Source organism: Myotis lucifugus, unplaced genomic scaffold (assembly GCF_000147115.1).
Source record: "Myotis lucifugus unplaced genomic scaffold, Myoluc2.0 scaffold_31, whole genome shotgun sequence".
Taxonomy (NCBI): Eukaryota; Metazoa; Chordata; class Mammalia; order Chiroptera; family Vespertilionidae; genus Myotis; species Myotis lucifugus.
This window is the reverse complement of record NW_005871079.1, coordinates 4,099,600-4,113,978: the sequence shown is the minus strand read 5'-3', so window position 1 is coordinate 4,113,978 and position 14,379 is coordinate 4,099,600. Positions and strand designations below refer to the sequence as shown.

At 41.4% G+C, this 14,379-nt stretch overlaps 1 protein-coding gene across 1 annotated transcript in view; it reads right to left on the bottom strand.

Moving 5' to 3' along the window:
- Positions 1-14,379, bottom strand: part of OSTF1 (osteoclast stimulating factor 1) — a 52,919-nt gene that overhangs the window by 23,806 nt on the left and 14,734 nt on the right. The window contains exon 2 of the mRNA XM_006086816.3: positions 2,899-2,945. Within this exon, the coding sequence (XP_006086878.1) occupies positions 2,899-2,945 (47 nt within the window). The remainder of the gene's footprint in view (positions 1-2,898; positions 2,946-14,379) is intronic.

Here is a 14,379-nt window from a genome sequence, read left to right as displayed (position 1 = left end):
TGTACTTGCAAAGCATACTTAACCTAATTTTATTCTCACAACAACCTCTAGAGCAAGGCTGGTCATGAGCATATCTCCATTTCACAACCAAGCTTAGAGAGGTTGAAGAACTTGCCACAAGTCACACAGTGTGAGTGGCAGGGCTGGGCTCCTACTTCAGCTTTTGGAATCCCATTCCAGGGCTCTTTCTTGTTCATTTAATGCTATAAACCTAGCAAAGCCCAGCAAACATTATGTGATAGTGCAGGGTACTGCCGGTTTCTCTTTGGAACTCCATATTATACCCCAGCACACAGGAAATGCTGTTCTTTCTCTATCAGCATGGTTTTACACTGGTCTGTCAAGTCCAGCCAGTTCTCTGTATGACACATTATTGCACTGGAGGTTTGGTAAGAAATAGGAACCAAACAGGACTGGGTGGTGCCAGAACTACCTTGCTTTCGAGCAAGATAGGGGGGAAATGGGTTAGTAGGAAGAACCGGGAGCCACATGCTGTCCAGTGTTCTACCTGTTCAGTGGATCACCAAGAGTGGAGTTGGGCATTGCTGTACCTATCTCCTCAGGGTTGAACAGTAGCTAAAAACAGGGCCCAGAGCTCTCTGGGGTGCTGCACAGGTCAGCAATGGTCGCATAGAGTCCAGATCAGCTCTTCCATCTTGCCTGGTCCCAGTAACTCTGAGGCAGTGGTTCTCAACCTTCCTAATGCCACGACCCTTTAATACAGTTCCTCGTATTGTGGTGACCCCCAATTTCATTGTTACAAATTGAACATAATTAAAGCATAGTGATTAATCACAAAAACAATATGTAATTATATATGTGTTTTCTGATGGTCTTAGGCGACCCCTGTGAAAGGGTCGTTCGACCCCCAAAGGGGTCGTGACCCACAGGTTGAGAACTGCTGCTCTAAGGAGACCAGGTCAATTTAGAATGTACGCACCAGAGAAGATGGGTATTGGTCATGGGAGAGAAAGCCCAAACTAAGCTTCCAGCATTGTCAACAGGAATTCTCATTCAGAAAAAGAATGCAAAACTAAGCTAGTTCTTGGGTGATACTCAAAATATTGAACAGGCACTTAACCAGTCAGGAAGGTCCATGGGAGCTAGAGGCTACCTTTAACATCTGGACTGAGGGCAGGTGGAAAGGGGCAGAGTGGGGCAGCAGAGTGTGGGGTAGTCATTACTGAACACCCAGTACATAAGGATGAATTAGCAACATTGCTCTGCAGCCTAGAATCCTTGGGACCAGGGATATTAAAGAATACAATAACATTTGAACTACAGAATATTAAAAAACCTAATAAGCAATGCCTATTCTCTCCTGTGCATTCAATAATAACAAAGATAAAGAGTAGTGGAGACACTCCATCTGGAATAGAACCGAAGGTGAATTAAAGTAACTAATATATCAACCAACCAAACATATTTGTTAAATGTCAGTGAGAAAGGACAAAGGGGATGATGAGCAGATACTAGAGGGAGAGAGGAGAAACAGTGATGTCACCTCAGGTCTCAAATGAGTAAATGCAGGTTGCTTTATAGAGTTAGGATGACTGCCTCCCTCCCCCCACTCCTATCTACCCCAGGGGTCATGCAACCTCAGAGAGAGAGGTCAATGAGAATAGGTTTCCTTCTTCATTTCTTTCTCCTCTGCATCCTAACTGTCTGGACTCCCTGCTTCCATTCTTACTCTCCTAGATGGTTGTCCACTTCTCAGCATGATTCTTCTAAAATGTAGCTATCTAATCACCCTTGATCTCAAATCCTTCAATTGCTTCCCACCTACTCAGGGCAAAATCCAAACACAACCCACAAGACCCTACAGGACCCAGTATCCCTGAACTTGTCATACCTCCCTCTCCCTTGTTCACAACTTTCCTAGCCCCATTGTCCTCCCTGCTGTTTCTAGAACCCACCAAGCATTCTTTTTTGCACCAGCTATTCCTTCTGCTCCTTCACTTCCTTCAGGTTTCTACTCAAATGTCACCCTAGGCCCTGGCCAGGTAGCTCAGTTGTTTAGAGCATCATCCCAATACTCCAAGGTTATGGGTTCAATCCCCTGTCAGGATACATACAAGAATCAACCAATGATTGTGTAAATAAGTGGAAAAACAAATCAATGTTTCTCTTTCTCTCTCAAATCAATAAATTTAAAAAAAAAATTTAATGTCACCTCTATAGAAAGGCCATCCTTAAACACCCTATTGAAAGTAACACTCCTCCTCCCTTAACTGTTTGCCCCTTCCCCTCCTTATTTTCCTTCATAGCACTTACCAGGCCCTGACAGTTATATTCATTTGTCTGCTTACTGTCTGTCTCTCCCCACTGGGATGTGAGTTCCCTGAGACAGTCCTTTCTTTTGTCACTACACTAGCCCCAAGGTCTGCACCAGTTTCTGGCACATAATAGGTGCTCACTAACCCATGGGTGGAGAGATGGATTTATGGATGTTTGCCAGAAGCTATAACAATGAGAAATACATACATCAGAGACAAAAAATTTGCTGTGGGCAGTTCGCAGAAGGTGCCATTATAGGTAGTTTGAGGTAGCAGGTCAAAGGGAAAATCAGTTAACAAGAGAGTCAGCGGAAGGATGACTAAGACAGGGTCACATGCTTGCCATGCAGGTCACTTGGTGATTTTAAAGCGAGTGGTTGCACCTCATGGAGAGAAGCAGCTCAAGATGGACTATATGACCTTGAGACAGAAGGACATGCAGATCAACAGAGGGGCTTGGCTTTCATACCTCTGGGCTGCAAGGGGAGTGACCGAGCATCCATTCTTGTGAATGATTTATGGCTAACCAACAACAGGCAGCCCATTTAGGCCAGACGAAGTATCTAAATGCAACCACCTTAGGTTTTTATGCCAATTTTAAAGTTACAAACTGAATACTTACAGTTCTGGGTTCAAACGTATAAAGAGCTCTGAACACTTTAACTTGCCCTAAAAGAGAGGCGGAAAAACAACATGATCAATTCTTTCATTTCTAAACTATTCATTATATTCTTCAGAATTCCCTAATTCAAAGTCCATGGGAAAAAATCATTTTGGAATTAAGTGCTTTGTCTGCATATGAGGCATTTTTTTAAGACATTTGTTAAATGAAAGCATGAATAAGCACACACCTCTGAGGTGATTTTGCTTTCTCCTTTCAAACAACAGGAGCTACATAATTATCTGTACTTACCTTCTGTCCTATACAGAGCCCTTCCAACACTAAGATCTAAGTTTAATACTGGAAAGGTGAGCATTTAACATAAAAAGATATTTAACAGGACAATAGACAATGGTTTAATAGTCTTAAGCCCATGGTGTAGAATTTTATTTTCCCCCAAAAAAGAAACTACCATTGAGAAAAATATAGGTGTTGGAGAAATCTGTGCGTCCATTAAGTCCCAAAACAGCGTACAATAGCTAAGCAAAGAGGAGGTCATGCTCATGAAAGCTGCCCTCCATTCTGCCAAGATCTCTCTCTCTCTTTACATGTCCCTTTGCTGCATCTCCATTATCCCGTGTCTGAGAAGAACTGATCTGCTGGCCTGTCTTATTTAAAGGCAGAGGAACTCTGACTTTTTCAATTTCTTGGCACCTACCTGACATACACACAGTATGAACTTAATGAATGCTTGCTAAATGAATATGTAAGTAAGAGAACACATCCACACAGGGTAAGAAAAAAAACTAAAGATAGCAAACAAAAACAGGTCTTTTATGAGATAAATAAATTTAGAAGGGATATCAAAATAGAAGAACTACCTATTTAAAAAGTGATAACAGTTCGGTGTGAGCACTGGGAGCACCGTTGGAGACGACATCTATCACAGGAGCATCATGCAAAATGGTGGCCTCCAAGGCGGGACACAGGAAGACTACTTCAGAAATTATGCACATTTTTACCTTCTTTTTCACATGTCTTATAACGTGACAGCACAATAGGATACATGTGCAAGTTATAAGTACATTTCTATTTATTGGAAGAGAGTAGTCAATCTTTTCGCTGCTAGAATGGAAGCATTATGAGGACAGCTGTTTTTGTTTTATGAATGAGATATCCAAATACCTAGCACAGTGCCTAGAACATAGAATGACTAAAGAATGGATGAATAAAGGAATGGAAACGTGCTCAAAAGAAGTCTGAAAACCAGTCATTTGGAACAGCACTGCCCTACATAACTACACAATGATGAGAAAGTCCTACTTCTGTGCTAGTCACACAGAGCTACTGACGATGTGAAATGTGATGAGAGTGACTGAGGAACTTACTTTTAAACATCATTTAATTCTAATTAAGTTAAATTGCCACACATGGCTGGTGGCTAGCATATTGAACCATACAGGTTTAGAACATCAGAAGATGGGAAATGACGGAATGTCCATTCAGAGGGGTCTATGCAAATCAATCCTGACTCATTCACACAATAGAGTCATTAAGAAAGAAGGATCTGCAGACCTGGACATAAAAAAGAGCCTACAAAACATTCAGTGACATTATGCCAAGTACCATCCTGTTTATGTTGACAACACACACACACACACCCCTTAACAGAGAGAACCAAGTATGAGGAACCTTCACATTCTACTTTACATGTATTGTTTATATTCATTACACATAGCATGTATTACTTTTACAATCAAATAAAGCTGTAAAGATACTTTCCTGGGGGTTAAGGGGGCATCATTCTTTCTTCTAAATGCCCTAATGATACTATTTATCAATTAATGTTGGGATGTTAGCCTCTTGTGGATCCCTTTTAATCTACATATTTTAAGTTCGGATCCCTGCTACTTAGTGTGCTCAATGAAATATTTTTTTGCAATCTGAATTCTAGTGCCACTTCTTTCCTGCTCTACTAAGGGGAGGGTTATAGGCAGAAGAAAAGGTGAAAAATTTTTTTGTTTGGAGTTTGCTTTTTTAACCACACCCACAAGCCTGCCAAAGGGAAGAAGGAGTTGCCAGGAGAAATATTTTCTGCTGACCTGACTGTCTCTCTGAGAGGGAAGACTGGTTATCTTGATTACTTCGAACTTTCCAAAGAGAAGTTACACAGGGAAGCAGTCAAATTAATAAAAACAGAACTTTCTGGTTTCTTTGAGGGAATGACAGCAAAGGGTTGTACTTTGGCTAATTTTGAAAACAAGGGTCCATGGCAATTTAATAGCATAGAAAAAATTCAATATAAAGAACCTGAAAAAACATTTCAGGTTGTGACTAATCCATTGATTTTTGTAATTGTATCTTTTGTGATTGTCTTGAACTGTTCACAACTAAAAGGAAGTGGGGGATTTATTTTCATTTTGATTTACACTGAACATCAGGCAACTATCTTTAGGCCAGAGATTTTCAACATTTTTTATCTTATGGCACACATAAACAAATTACTAAAATCTTGTGGCACACCAAAAAATATATTTTTAGCCAATCTGACAAAAATAAATAAATAAATAAATAAAAGGTATAATTTTGATTCATTCACACCAGACAGCTATCGTTGCAATGGCTGTTGTCATTTTTTTATTTGATAATCTAAGGGAAAAGACGTCAGTGTGCCTGACTAAACAGTCATGTATTGCATGCTTTAAAAATTCTTGGAAATCACTGCTTTAGGCTGTTATACAAGGGAGCATTCTGTGTAATGCTGTAGAAATACTACCACATATAATACGATCCTATTTATTGATTAACTAGAGGCCTGGTGCATGAAATTTGTGCACTCAGGGGGAGTCCCTCAGTGCGCCCCCTCACAGTCAGGGAGCCCTCAGGGGATGTCCGACTGCTGCAGAGGCGGGAACGGCTCCCACCACCATTGCACTCGCCCAGCTCAGGGCTTCTGGCTCAGCAGAGCTCCCCCTGTAGGAGTGCCCCCTGGTGGTCAGTGCACATCATAGTGAGCGGTTGAGCAGCCTTAGCATATCATTAGCATATTACACTTTGATAGGTTGAACAGCTGACTGGACACTTAGCATATTAGGCTTTTATTATATAGGATGTTGGGATGTTAGCCTCTTGTGGATCCCTTTTAACCTACTTACTTTAAAAGTTCTGGGCCTTAATTTATTCTATTCTCAGACCTGAGTCAAGTAGAAATGGAAGAATGCAAAAGAAATAGCCAGAGGATATGAAAGAATTGCATAAAAAACAAAGTTTCATGATTACAGTTTACTAACCTTGGATGAGTCTCTCAAGAGAATAATAATTAAGAATACTTAATACAGTGATCATTTTTACATCATATTTAATTCAACTGTGACTAATGTTCTATACAGGTTTAAACAAAGTATTGAAGGGAAGAAATCAGGGTATTATGTCTTCCTATAGTGTTACCCTTGCAGACATCTAAAAAATAATAATAAACATGCTAATCACCAAAATTGGTACTGATCAATTCCAATTTTATTTAAAGAAAGCAGATTCACAAATGCGAAATAGTTGTGTTCTTATATATGCAGGGAGGCTAACTTCGATGCCTTATTCGGGCAACTTCCATCTTCATCATTTTCTCATGGAAGTCTGGTTACACATAACAAAGAGAGAAAGTAGAGCTGGGAAGACTGCATGGATTACCTGAAATCACCCTGGAATTCACCCTGAATGAGATTGGAAAGAAACCCGATCTTTTGTCTGATGTTTTACGTGGATCTCACATGAAGTAGCATGCGAATGGTATTAAGGATTTCAGCAGGGCTGGTTTCCTGAGGTTAGCAAGATAAGTAAACACCCACAGCTGCGGGCCCCTGTTGGTTTTTCACTCTGCTGGCTTCTCACCTTCCCAGGCACACCCTTTCCATTTCTTTGCAACCCCGCCCTGTCCCCATAGAGAAGGGCTGAGTTCACCAGTCATGAGCCAAACACTATTTTCTTCTGCTCCGAACTTCAGTAAACGAATCCTTGTCCACCGTGGTTGAGGCAGGTAGATAGAAGGGGATCTGCACAGGGCCTTGTACAGAGAAAGGGTAAGAGAACTTTCTGTTTCTGAGGTTTGCAAAGTATGTATTGCTGTATCTCTAAGACCCTGAAATAGCACTTAGAACTTGGGGCTTATAAACTCAAACATAAAATTTCTACTCTACGTTATTCTCTGTTGGTGAAGGAGTGGAGAAGCTTCTAAGCCTCTAAGACAGAATTAAAATGGGACTGCTTACTATGACGAACAGACATATAATAAACAGCAAGAGGAATGACTTTTCAATATCAGAACTTAGTGATCTAGAACAGCTTGGCTCTTCCACTGATGTTCTACAAATCTGGGAAGCATGAGCCTTCTAAAACTTCATTTAGAATGGCTATGGTAACTACTACATACCCACCTATGATGGTTAAAACTGAAAATATGGACAATGTTAAGTGTTAAGAATCCTGAATAACTGGAATTCTCAAACACTACGGGTGGGTGTGTAAACTGGTACAACAATTACAGAAAAGTATTTAGTAATTCATATTTTATGTTAACATGCCTTTGAGCTCTTAAATTGCATTTCTGGGAAAGAAACATATCTAGAAAACCTTCATTGCATCTTCTGTAGGACTAAATACTTCATACAGAGATGACCCTCCCAGGACAGTGTCACTACCCGCAGAATACATTAAGTCTCAACATTTTTAAACTTCAAATCATAACCTGTACATTATATATATATACATATACATATATATATACATATACATATATATATAATTGTGAAGCTAACTTAGTAGCTTTAAAAAATATTAAGTAGAACTGAAAAGACCAGAGCACACTGTACACAACAGAAGTAATAAGAGTTCTGTGAAATTTTTGTTTCATTGGGATAGATGGATGTTTATTTTAGAAATAAACACATTTTGTTTGGCATCATGCCAAATGGCCAAATATTGAAATCAGTATGTGCCAAAGCCAAATGTTGCCTTTACGGAATGAACTATTGAGAAACAAGAATAAATCTGAAATTTTATTCAAAAAATAATTATGATTACAATCTTAGCATTAAAAATTCTGATAGACCCATTTTTAAAATTTTATATAAAAGGGCAAAAACAATAATTCCTTGGCACTATCAACTGCAGCTAGATGAGACTGGTATAAAATTAGGTCTGTGGAGCCCAGCCCGTGTGGTTCAGTGGTTGAGCACTGACCCATGCATCAAGAGATTGCCAATTCGATTCCAGGTCAGGGCACATGCCTACATTTTGGCTCAATCCCCATTAGGGAGCATGCAGGTGGCAGCCAATCGATGTCCTCTATATATCTCTTTCCCTTCTTCTCTCTAAAATCAATTATATATATATATTCCATTTTTTAAAAGGTGTTAAATAAATAAATAAAATGAGGTCTGTGGAAAAGCAAGCTAGTTTGGTGCTAGCCCTCCAGCTTAGCTGTTGCCTGTGGTCATGTTACCACCAAGTTAGTAAGCTTTCCTTCCTCCCTAATAGAAAACGACTGAAGTCAAGACTTGGCCTCCTGTTTATCTCTGTGCTGGAAGATTTGCTTAATCATAATGATGCAATTTTACTGAAGGCAACCCCACAAATGACACATTGGTTTCCCCAAAATTATTAGCAATTGCACTCTGGTAACATTAATTCCCAATCTATACCTATAATCCATACTATTTATATAATAATTTTGGACATATAAAATTCACAGCCTCCACAATCATCATTATTTATAGCAATATTTTACTTTCTAATAATAAATGTAAATTTAAACTTTCAATTGACTGAGGGAATTTTCATATATAAAGCACAAAAAGGAACATTTGGGATAAATCACATTTAGAGTATTTAACCTGTTTTTCACAGTGAATATGAAGATAATAAATCTAGCCCTGGCTGGGTGCTCAGTGGTTAGAGCGTCTGCCCACAGGCCAAAGGGTCTCAGGTTCAATTTCTGGTCAAGGGCACATGGTACTTTGGTTGCAGGTGGATCCACGGCCCAGGCCAGGGAGCATTCAGGAGGCAATTAATCAATGTGTTTCTCTTACTTTGATGTTTCTCTCTCTCTCTTCCTCTCTTCTACTCTCTCTAAAGGATCAATGGGAAAAATATCCTCAGGTGAGGATAAAAAAAAAAAAAAGATAATAATACATCCAAATGGCATGTCTTGTTTGCATTACTGGGGCCACTACACTGGTTAGACAGGAGAGTTACCAATGCAATCTCAATCCTTGTTCTAATGCAAGTCTAGGTGTGCCTAAAAGGACACTAAAGCAGGCATTGCACCATTTGGCCAAAGCTGAATGGCAGATTTAGGAAGAAATTTGAGGCTAAGATAAATTTCTGTTTACCCCTATAATCCTGTGTGTGTGTGTGTGTGTGTGTGTGTGTGTGTGTGTGTTTTCCAGGTCATTAAAATATCTTACTGATGATCAAGGTCAAAAAAAATTTTGAAAGCCACTGCTCTAGACTACCTGATCAAATTAGGATTTGCTACAAGACACTCTTAAGAAAAAGTAATATTTCCTCCACTTTGTGAATTTTAAAATTCAGCTAGCATATGAATAACTAGAGGCTGATGCACAAAATTTGTGCAAGAGTAGGCCTTCCTTCCCCTGGCTGCCGGTTCTGGCTTCCTTCTGGCACCCAGGACCTGGGGTTCCCTCCGGCACTCGGGACCCAGGCTTCCCTTGCAGCCCCGGCTTTTGTCCGGAAGGTCGTCCGGAAGGACGTCCAGAAGGACAGCTGGTCTAATTAGCATATTACACTTTTATTATTATAGATAATATTCTCCCATCTCCTCCCAAAACAGATAATTTATAACCACCATTAGAGTTTTCAAAAAGAAAGAAGAGTAAGAAAATTATATGAACAAGGGAGAATCATGAAAAAATAAGTATTTACCATATACATATAGTTATCACAGTTGTCTAAGAGAACACAGGGAGTATTAACTTCTTAATGTACATCCTGTGTATATGAAAAAAATGTGTCACCACCTCTTAATATTCTCCGGGTAAGTAAAAGTATGAATATCATTTCTACGAGGCATATTTAAATTATTCCTTTAAACATGCACAATGAAACAGGATGTTTTCTGCTCAAAAGCAAAACAGGAGGAGTCTATGTGATAGTATCCAACAGTCAAGGCCATCATTTGATTGCTGGAATGAAAGGAAACAGCTGTGCTCTGTTGGGCCAACACAAGACTCCCCTGAGCTTCGTGGAGTGCAAACGCCCACAAATGAGGTGGTTAGCTCAGAACAGGCTTCTTGGTCATGATCTCTATTCATGTCATTCCACAAAAGCCCACTGCTCTTGGAAATAAAACAGAGAGGCTGTGATCCTTGCAAAGAAAAATCATCATGTGAGCACAGCAATGTCTGAGAGTTTCCAATACAAAGAATAAGTTTCTTCCCCTCCTCCTCTTGGACTAATTAAATCAAATCCAATGAATTCTAGTTGCATATCTATCTTTAAAGGATATAACTAATTTTTTAAAAAGGCTATGAACATAAAATTTTCATCTCTCCTTACTCCAACACCACCTCTTCCCTGCAGCTTCACTTAATACAATCAAAAAACAACCCCCCCGCCCCCCGCAAAAAAAAGAAACTAAAGAATTTGAAACGTGTCTTGATTTCAGCTGCAGGAATGGCAGACTCATTAAAAACAGTAGCCAGTGTGTTTTCTGACAAGAGGGTTCTGTTGATTAACAGTGTGTCTTTCTTATCCATTTTTCCTTTGCTTACTCTTTTCAGTGCCTTTCAGCAAACTTGGTTACTTTTACATCCTGAGAGGTCATAACTGCTGGTTATGTTTATTTCTTCTCCACAGTATAACATAAAAGCCCCAAAGAGCAGGGTTCAACATTTCAAATGACATGCTCAGTGCCATGTGTGTCTGCACATTGGAGAGGGGGCAAGGGCCCCTAAAGACCTTTCATCCCAAGAAGAACTTTGTCCAAAGTCAGTTTGAGGAGACTGTGGGGATGAATGGAGGAAAATTCTTTATTTCAATCCTTGGAATTTAACTAAAATAAGGCTACGCTGGTCATGTCACCTTCTGCAAAAGGCTCAGGTGAGCCCATGACAGCAATGCCTGTTTTTGTACAACCAGTGAGAAGCTAAGAATAGTTTTGCATTTATAAATGCTTAGGGTGGGAAGGTAGGGAAATCAAAATAATAATAATGGCCAGGCCAGAGTGGCTCAATTGTTGAGGGTCAACCTATGAACCAGGAGGTCACAGTTAGATTCTCGGTCAGGGCACATGCCCGGGTTGTGGGTTCAGTTGCCGGTTGGCACTGATCAATGTTTCTTCTCTCTCTCTCTCTCTCTCTCTCTCTCTCTCTCTCTCTCTCTCCCCCCCCCTTCCTTCCTTTCTCTCTAAAATATTTTTAAAAAGCATATTTTTTTTAAAAAGTAAACTCTCTAATCCAAAACAAAATTACCCATCTATGCTCACGTTTATGACTTACCAAGCACTGACTTGCAACCTCTCATTTAATCCTCAAAACAACCCTGGGATGTAAATGCTTTATTAGCCCTATTTTACAGCTGAAGAAACTGAGTTAGAGAGGGTAAGTACCTAGTCCAGGGGTGCTCAACTAGGAAGGAGGAGATAGGGTGTAAACCCAAGCCCAGGCTCCAGGGCTCATGCTCTCAACAGCCTGGAAGTGGCTCAGAAAGATCTGAGCTTTTAATGCTGGCACCCCGGCATTAAATGAGACTAAAAAAATTAACATACATAAAGTATTGAGTGCAGCTCCTGAGGTGGTATATGTGCCCGTGTTAGCTATCATTAAATACTACAAATTTTTACCTTTTGGGGGGGTTTATTCCTTGGGTCTTTATTCATACTGGCAAAATCCTATTCCTGTATATTAGGAAATCCTATCTAATAAAAGACAAAAAGGGTAATTAACCGTACCTCTGCTACGCTTCCCATTGGCTAATCAGGGCAATATGCAAATTAACTGCCAACAAAGATGGCAGCCGGCAGCCACGCAGCTGAAGCGAGCAGGAGGCTTGCTTGCTCCAGTGATGGAGGAAGCCAAGGTTCCCCGCCTGCCGCGGCCCAGCTCTGAGCCCGAAAGCAACAATGTTTCAATTATAGAAGCTAAACAAACCCCAGATACCTGCTTTCAGCAGGCCGTGGCCACAGAGCTGGGAGCGCCAGTGACGGCAACAAAGTTTCAATTATAGACGGTAAATAAATCTCAGAATAAAAAAAAAAAAGAAAAAACGGAGAGGCTGAGAATTTCAGTTGCTGGCCAGCCTGAAAACGGCCCTCAGCCCCTCACCCAGACTGGCCAGGCACCCCAGTGGGGACCCCCACCCTGAAGGGGGTGTGACCAGCTGCAAACAGCCATCAGCCCCTCACCCAGGCTGGCCAGGCACCCCAGCGGGACCCCCACCCTGATCCTGGACACCCTTCAAGGCAAACCAGCTGGCCCCCACCCGTGCACCAGGCCTCTATCCTATATAGTAAAAGGGTAATATGCAAACTGACCCTAACAACAGAAAGACTGGGAATGACTGGTCACTATGACACACACTGACCACCAGGGGACAGACGCTCAATGCAGGAGCTGCCCTCTGGTGGTCAGTGTGCTCCCATAGGGGGAGCTCAGCTCAGCCACAAGCCAGGCTGAGGGCTGCCAGTACAGCGGTGGTGGTGGGAGCCTCTCCTGCCTCCTCAGCAGCGCTAAGGATATCTGACTGCAGCTTAGGTCTGCTCCCAGCTGGCAAGTGGACATCCCCCGAGGGCTGCCGGGCTGCCAGAGGGATGTCTGATTGCCATCTTAGGCCCAATCCCTCAGGGAACAGGCCTAAGCCAGCCGGTGGTCATCCCCCGAGGGGTCCCAGACTGCAAGAGGGCACAGGCCAGGCAGAGGGACCCCCCCCCCCAGTGCACAAATTTTTGTGCACCGGGCCTCTAGTTTATTTATAATACGCCAACAGAGGAATCTTAATGCTTTTGTTACACAAACAAAGCGTAACATCTAATATTATATCCCTCAGTGTCTATTAAAGAATTAAATGTGAGTTTTAAGTGGTCATTTTTGAAAACTAGAGCTATTATCTTTAGTCAGCTCAGGCTGCCTTAACAAAAGGCTACATACTGGGTGGCTTCAACAGCATTTATTTCTCACAGTTCTAGAGGCCGGGAAGTCCAAGATCAAAGTACTAGCCACCTCAGTTTCTGGTGGTAAGTCTCTTCCTGGCTCGCAGATGGCTACCTTCTCACCGTGTGGTCACATGGCCTTTTCTGCACACACACACACACACACCTCACTTCCTCTTCTCATAAAGCCACTGACCCCATTACGCAAGCCCCATCCTCATGACCTAACCTAACCCTAATTACCTTCCCAAGGCCCCATCTCCAAATACCATCACATTGTGGGTTAGGACTCCAGTATATGATTAAAACATTCAGTCCATAACAGCTATGAATACAGAATAATTTTTTTAAAAAACACAGAAAAGCATGAACATGTAAATGTATACATATGCTGAATATAGGCTACCACAATAAGAGTAAAAATGAGCTTTTTGGAGATATGCTTATGTTTTACTATTATGTAAAAACTAGAGGCTCAGTGCACAGATTTGTGCACAGGTGGGGTCCCTCAGCCTGGCCTGCGCCCTCTCGCAATCCGGGACCGAAACCGGCAGTCTGACATCCTCCAAGGGATGTAGCAGTGCCGAAGCAGCAGGCGGCTGGAGAGAAGGGAGAGGCTCCCACCACCACAGCTGCGCTTGCTGGCCATGAGCCTGGCTTCTGGCTGAGTGACGCTCCCGCTGTGGAAGCGCACTGACCACCAGGGGGCAGCTCCTGCATTGTGTGTCTGCCCCCTGGTGGTCAGTGCGCGTCATAGCGATCAGTCACTCCAGTAGTTCCAGTCAATCGGTCGCTTAGGCTTTTACATATCTATAGATGGCTGGTGGTATAATATATATACAATCAACTATGTAAAACAAAAATATGCATAGAAGAAAAACCGGAAGGAAAAACATATCAGAATATTAATAGTTACCTCTAGGCAGTAGAACTATGAGTCATGTTTATTTTCTTGTTTATTTTCCTAAATTGTCTATAAAGAATAAAAATTCCATATATAAATAGGAAAACATATTCTTTTAATGCCCTATTGAAGGACAACTTAAGTTATTTTTACTTTATTTATCAGCAGAGTATTTTAATGTCTTTTTTTGTCCTCTTTGTCTCCCTGATCTGACCACCAAAAAAATGGTGAAGAGATAAGTAACTGCAATGCCAAGTTCATAAAAGTGTGACTTGTGCTGGCTGGAGAGGAGGTGACATCTACTTTGATTCTGGAAATGTAACAGGAGTTATCTTTTCCAGAGGGGTAGGGACAGGTTGGGGCAGACCCAGACTACAGAGCAGTGTATAGACAGAGAAGAGCTGGAGGTCAGGAGGGCTGCCTATGAATGTCGACA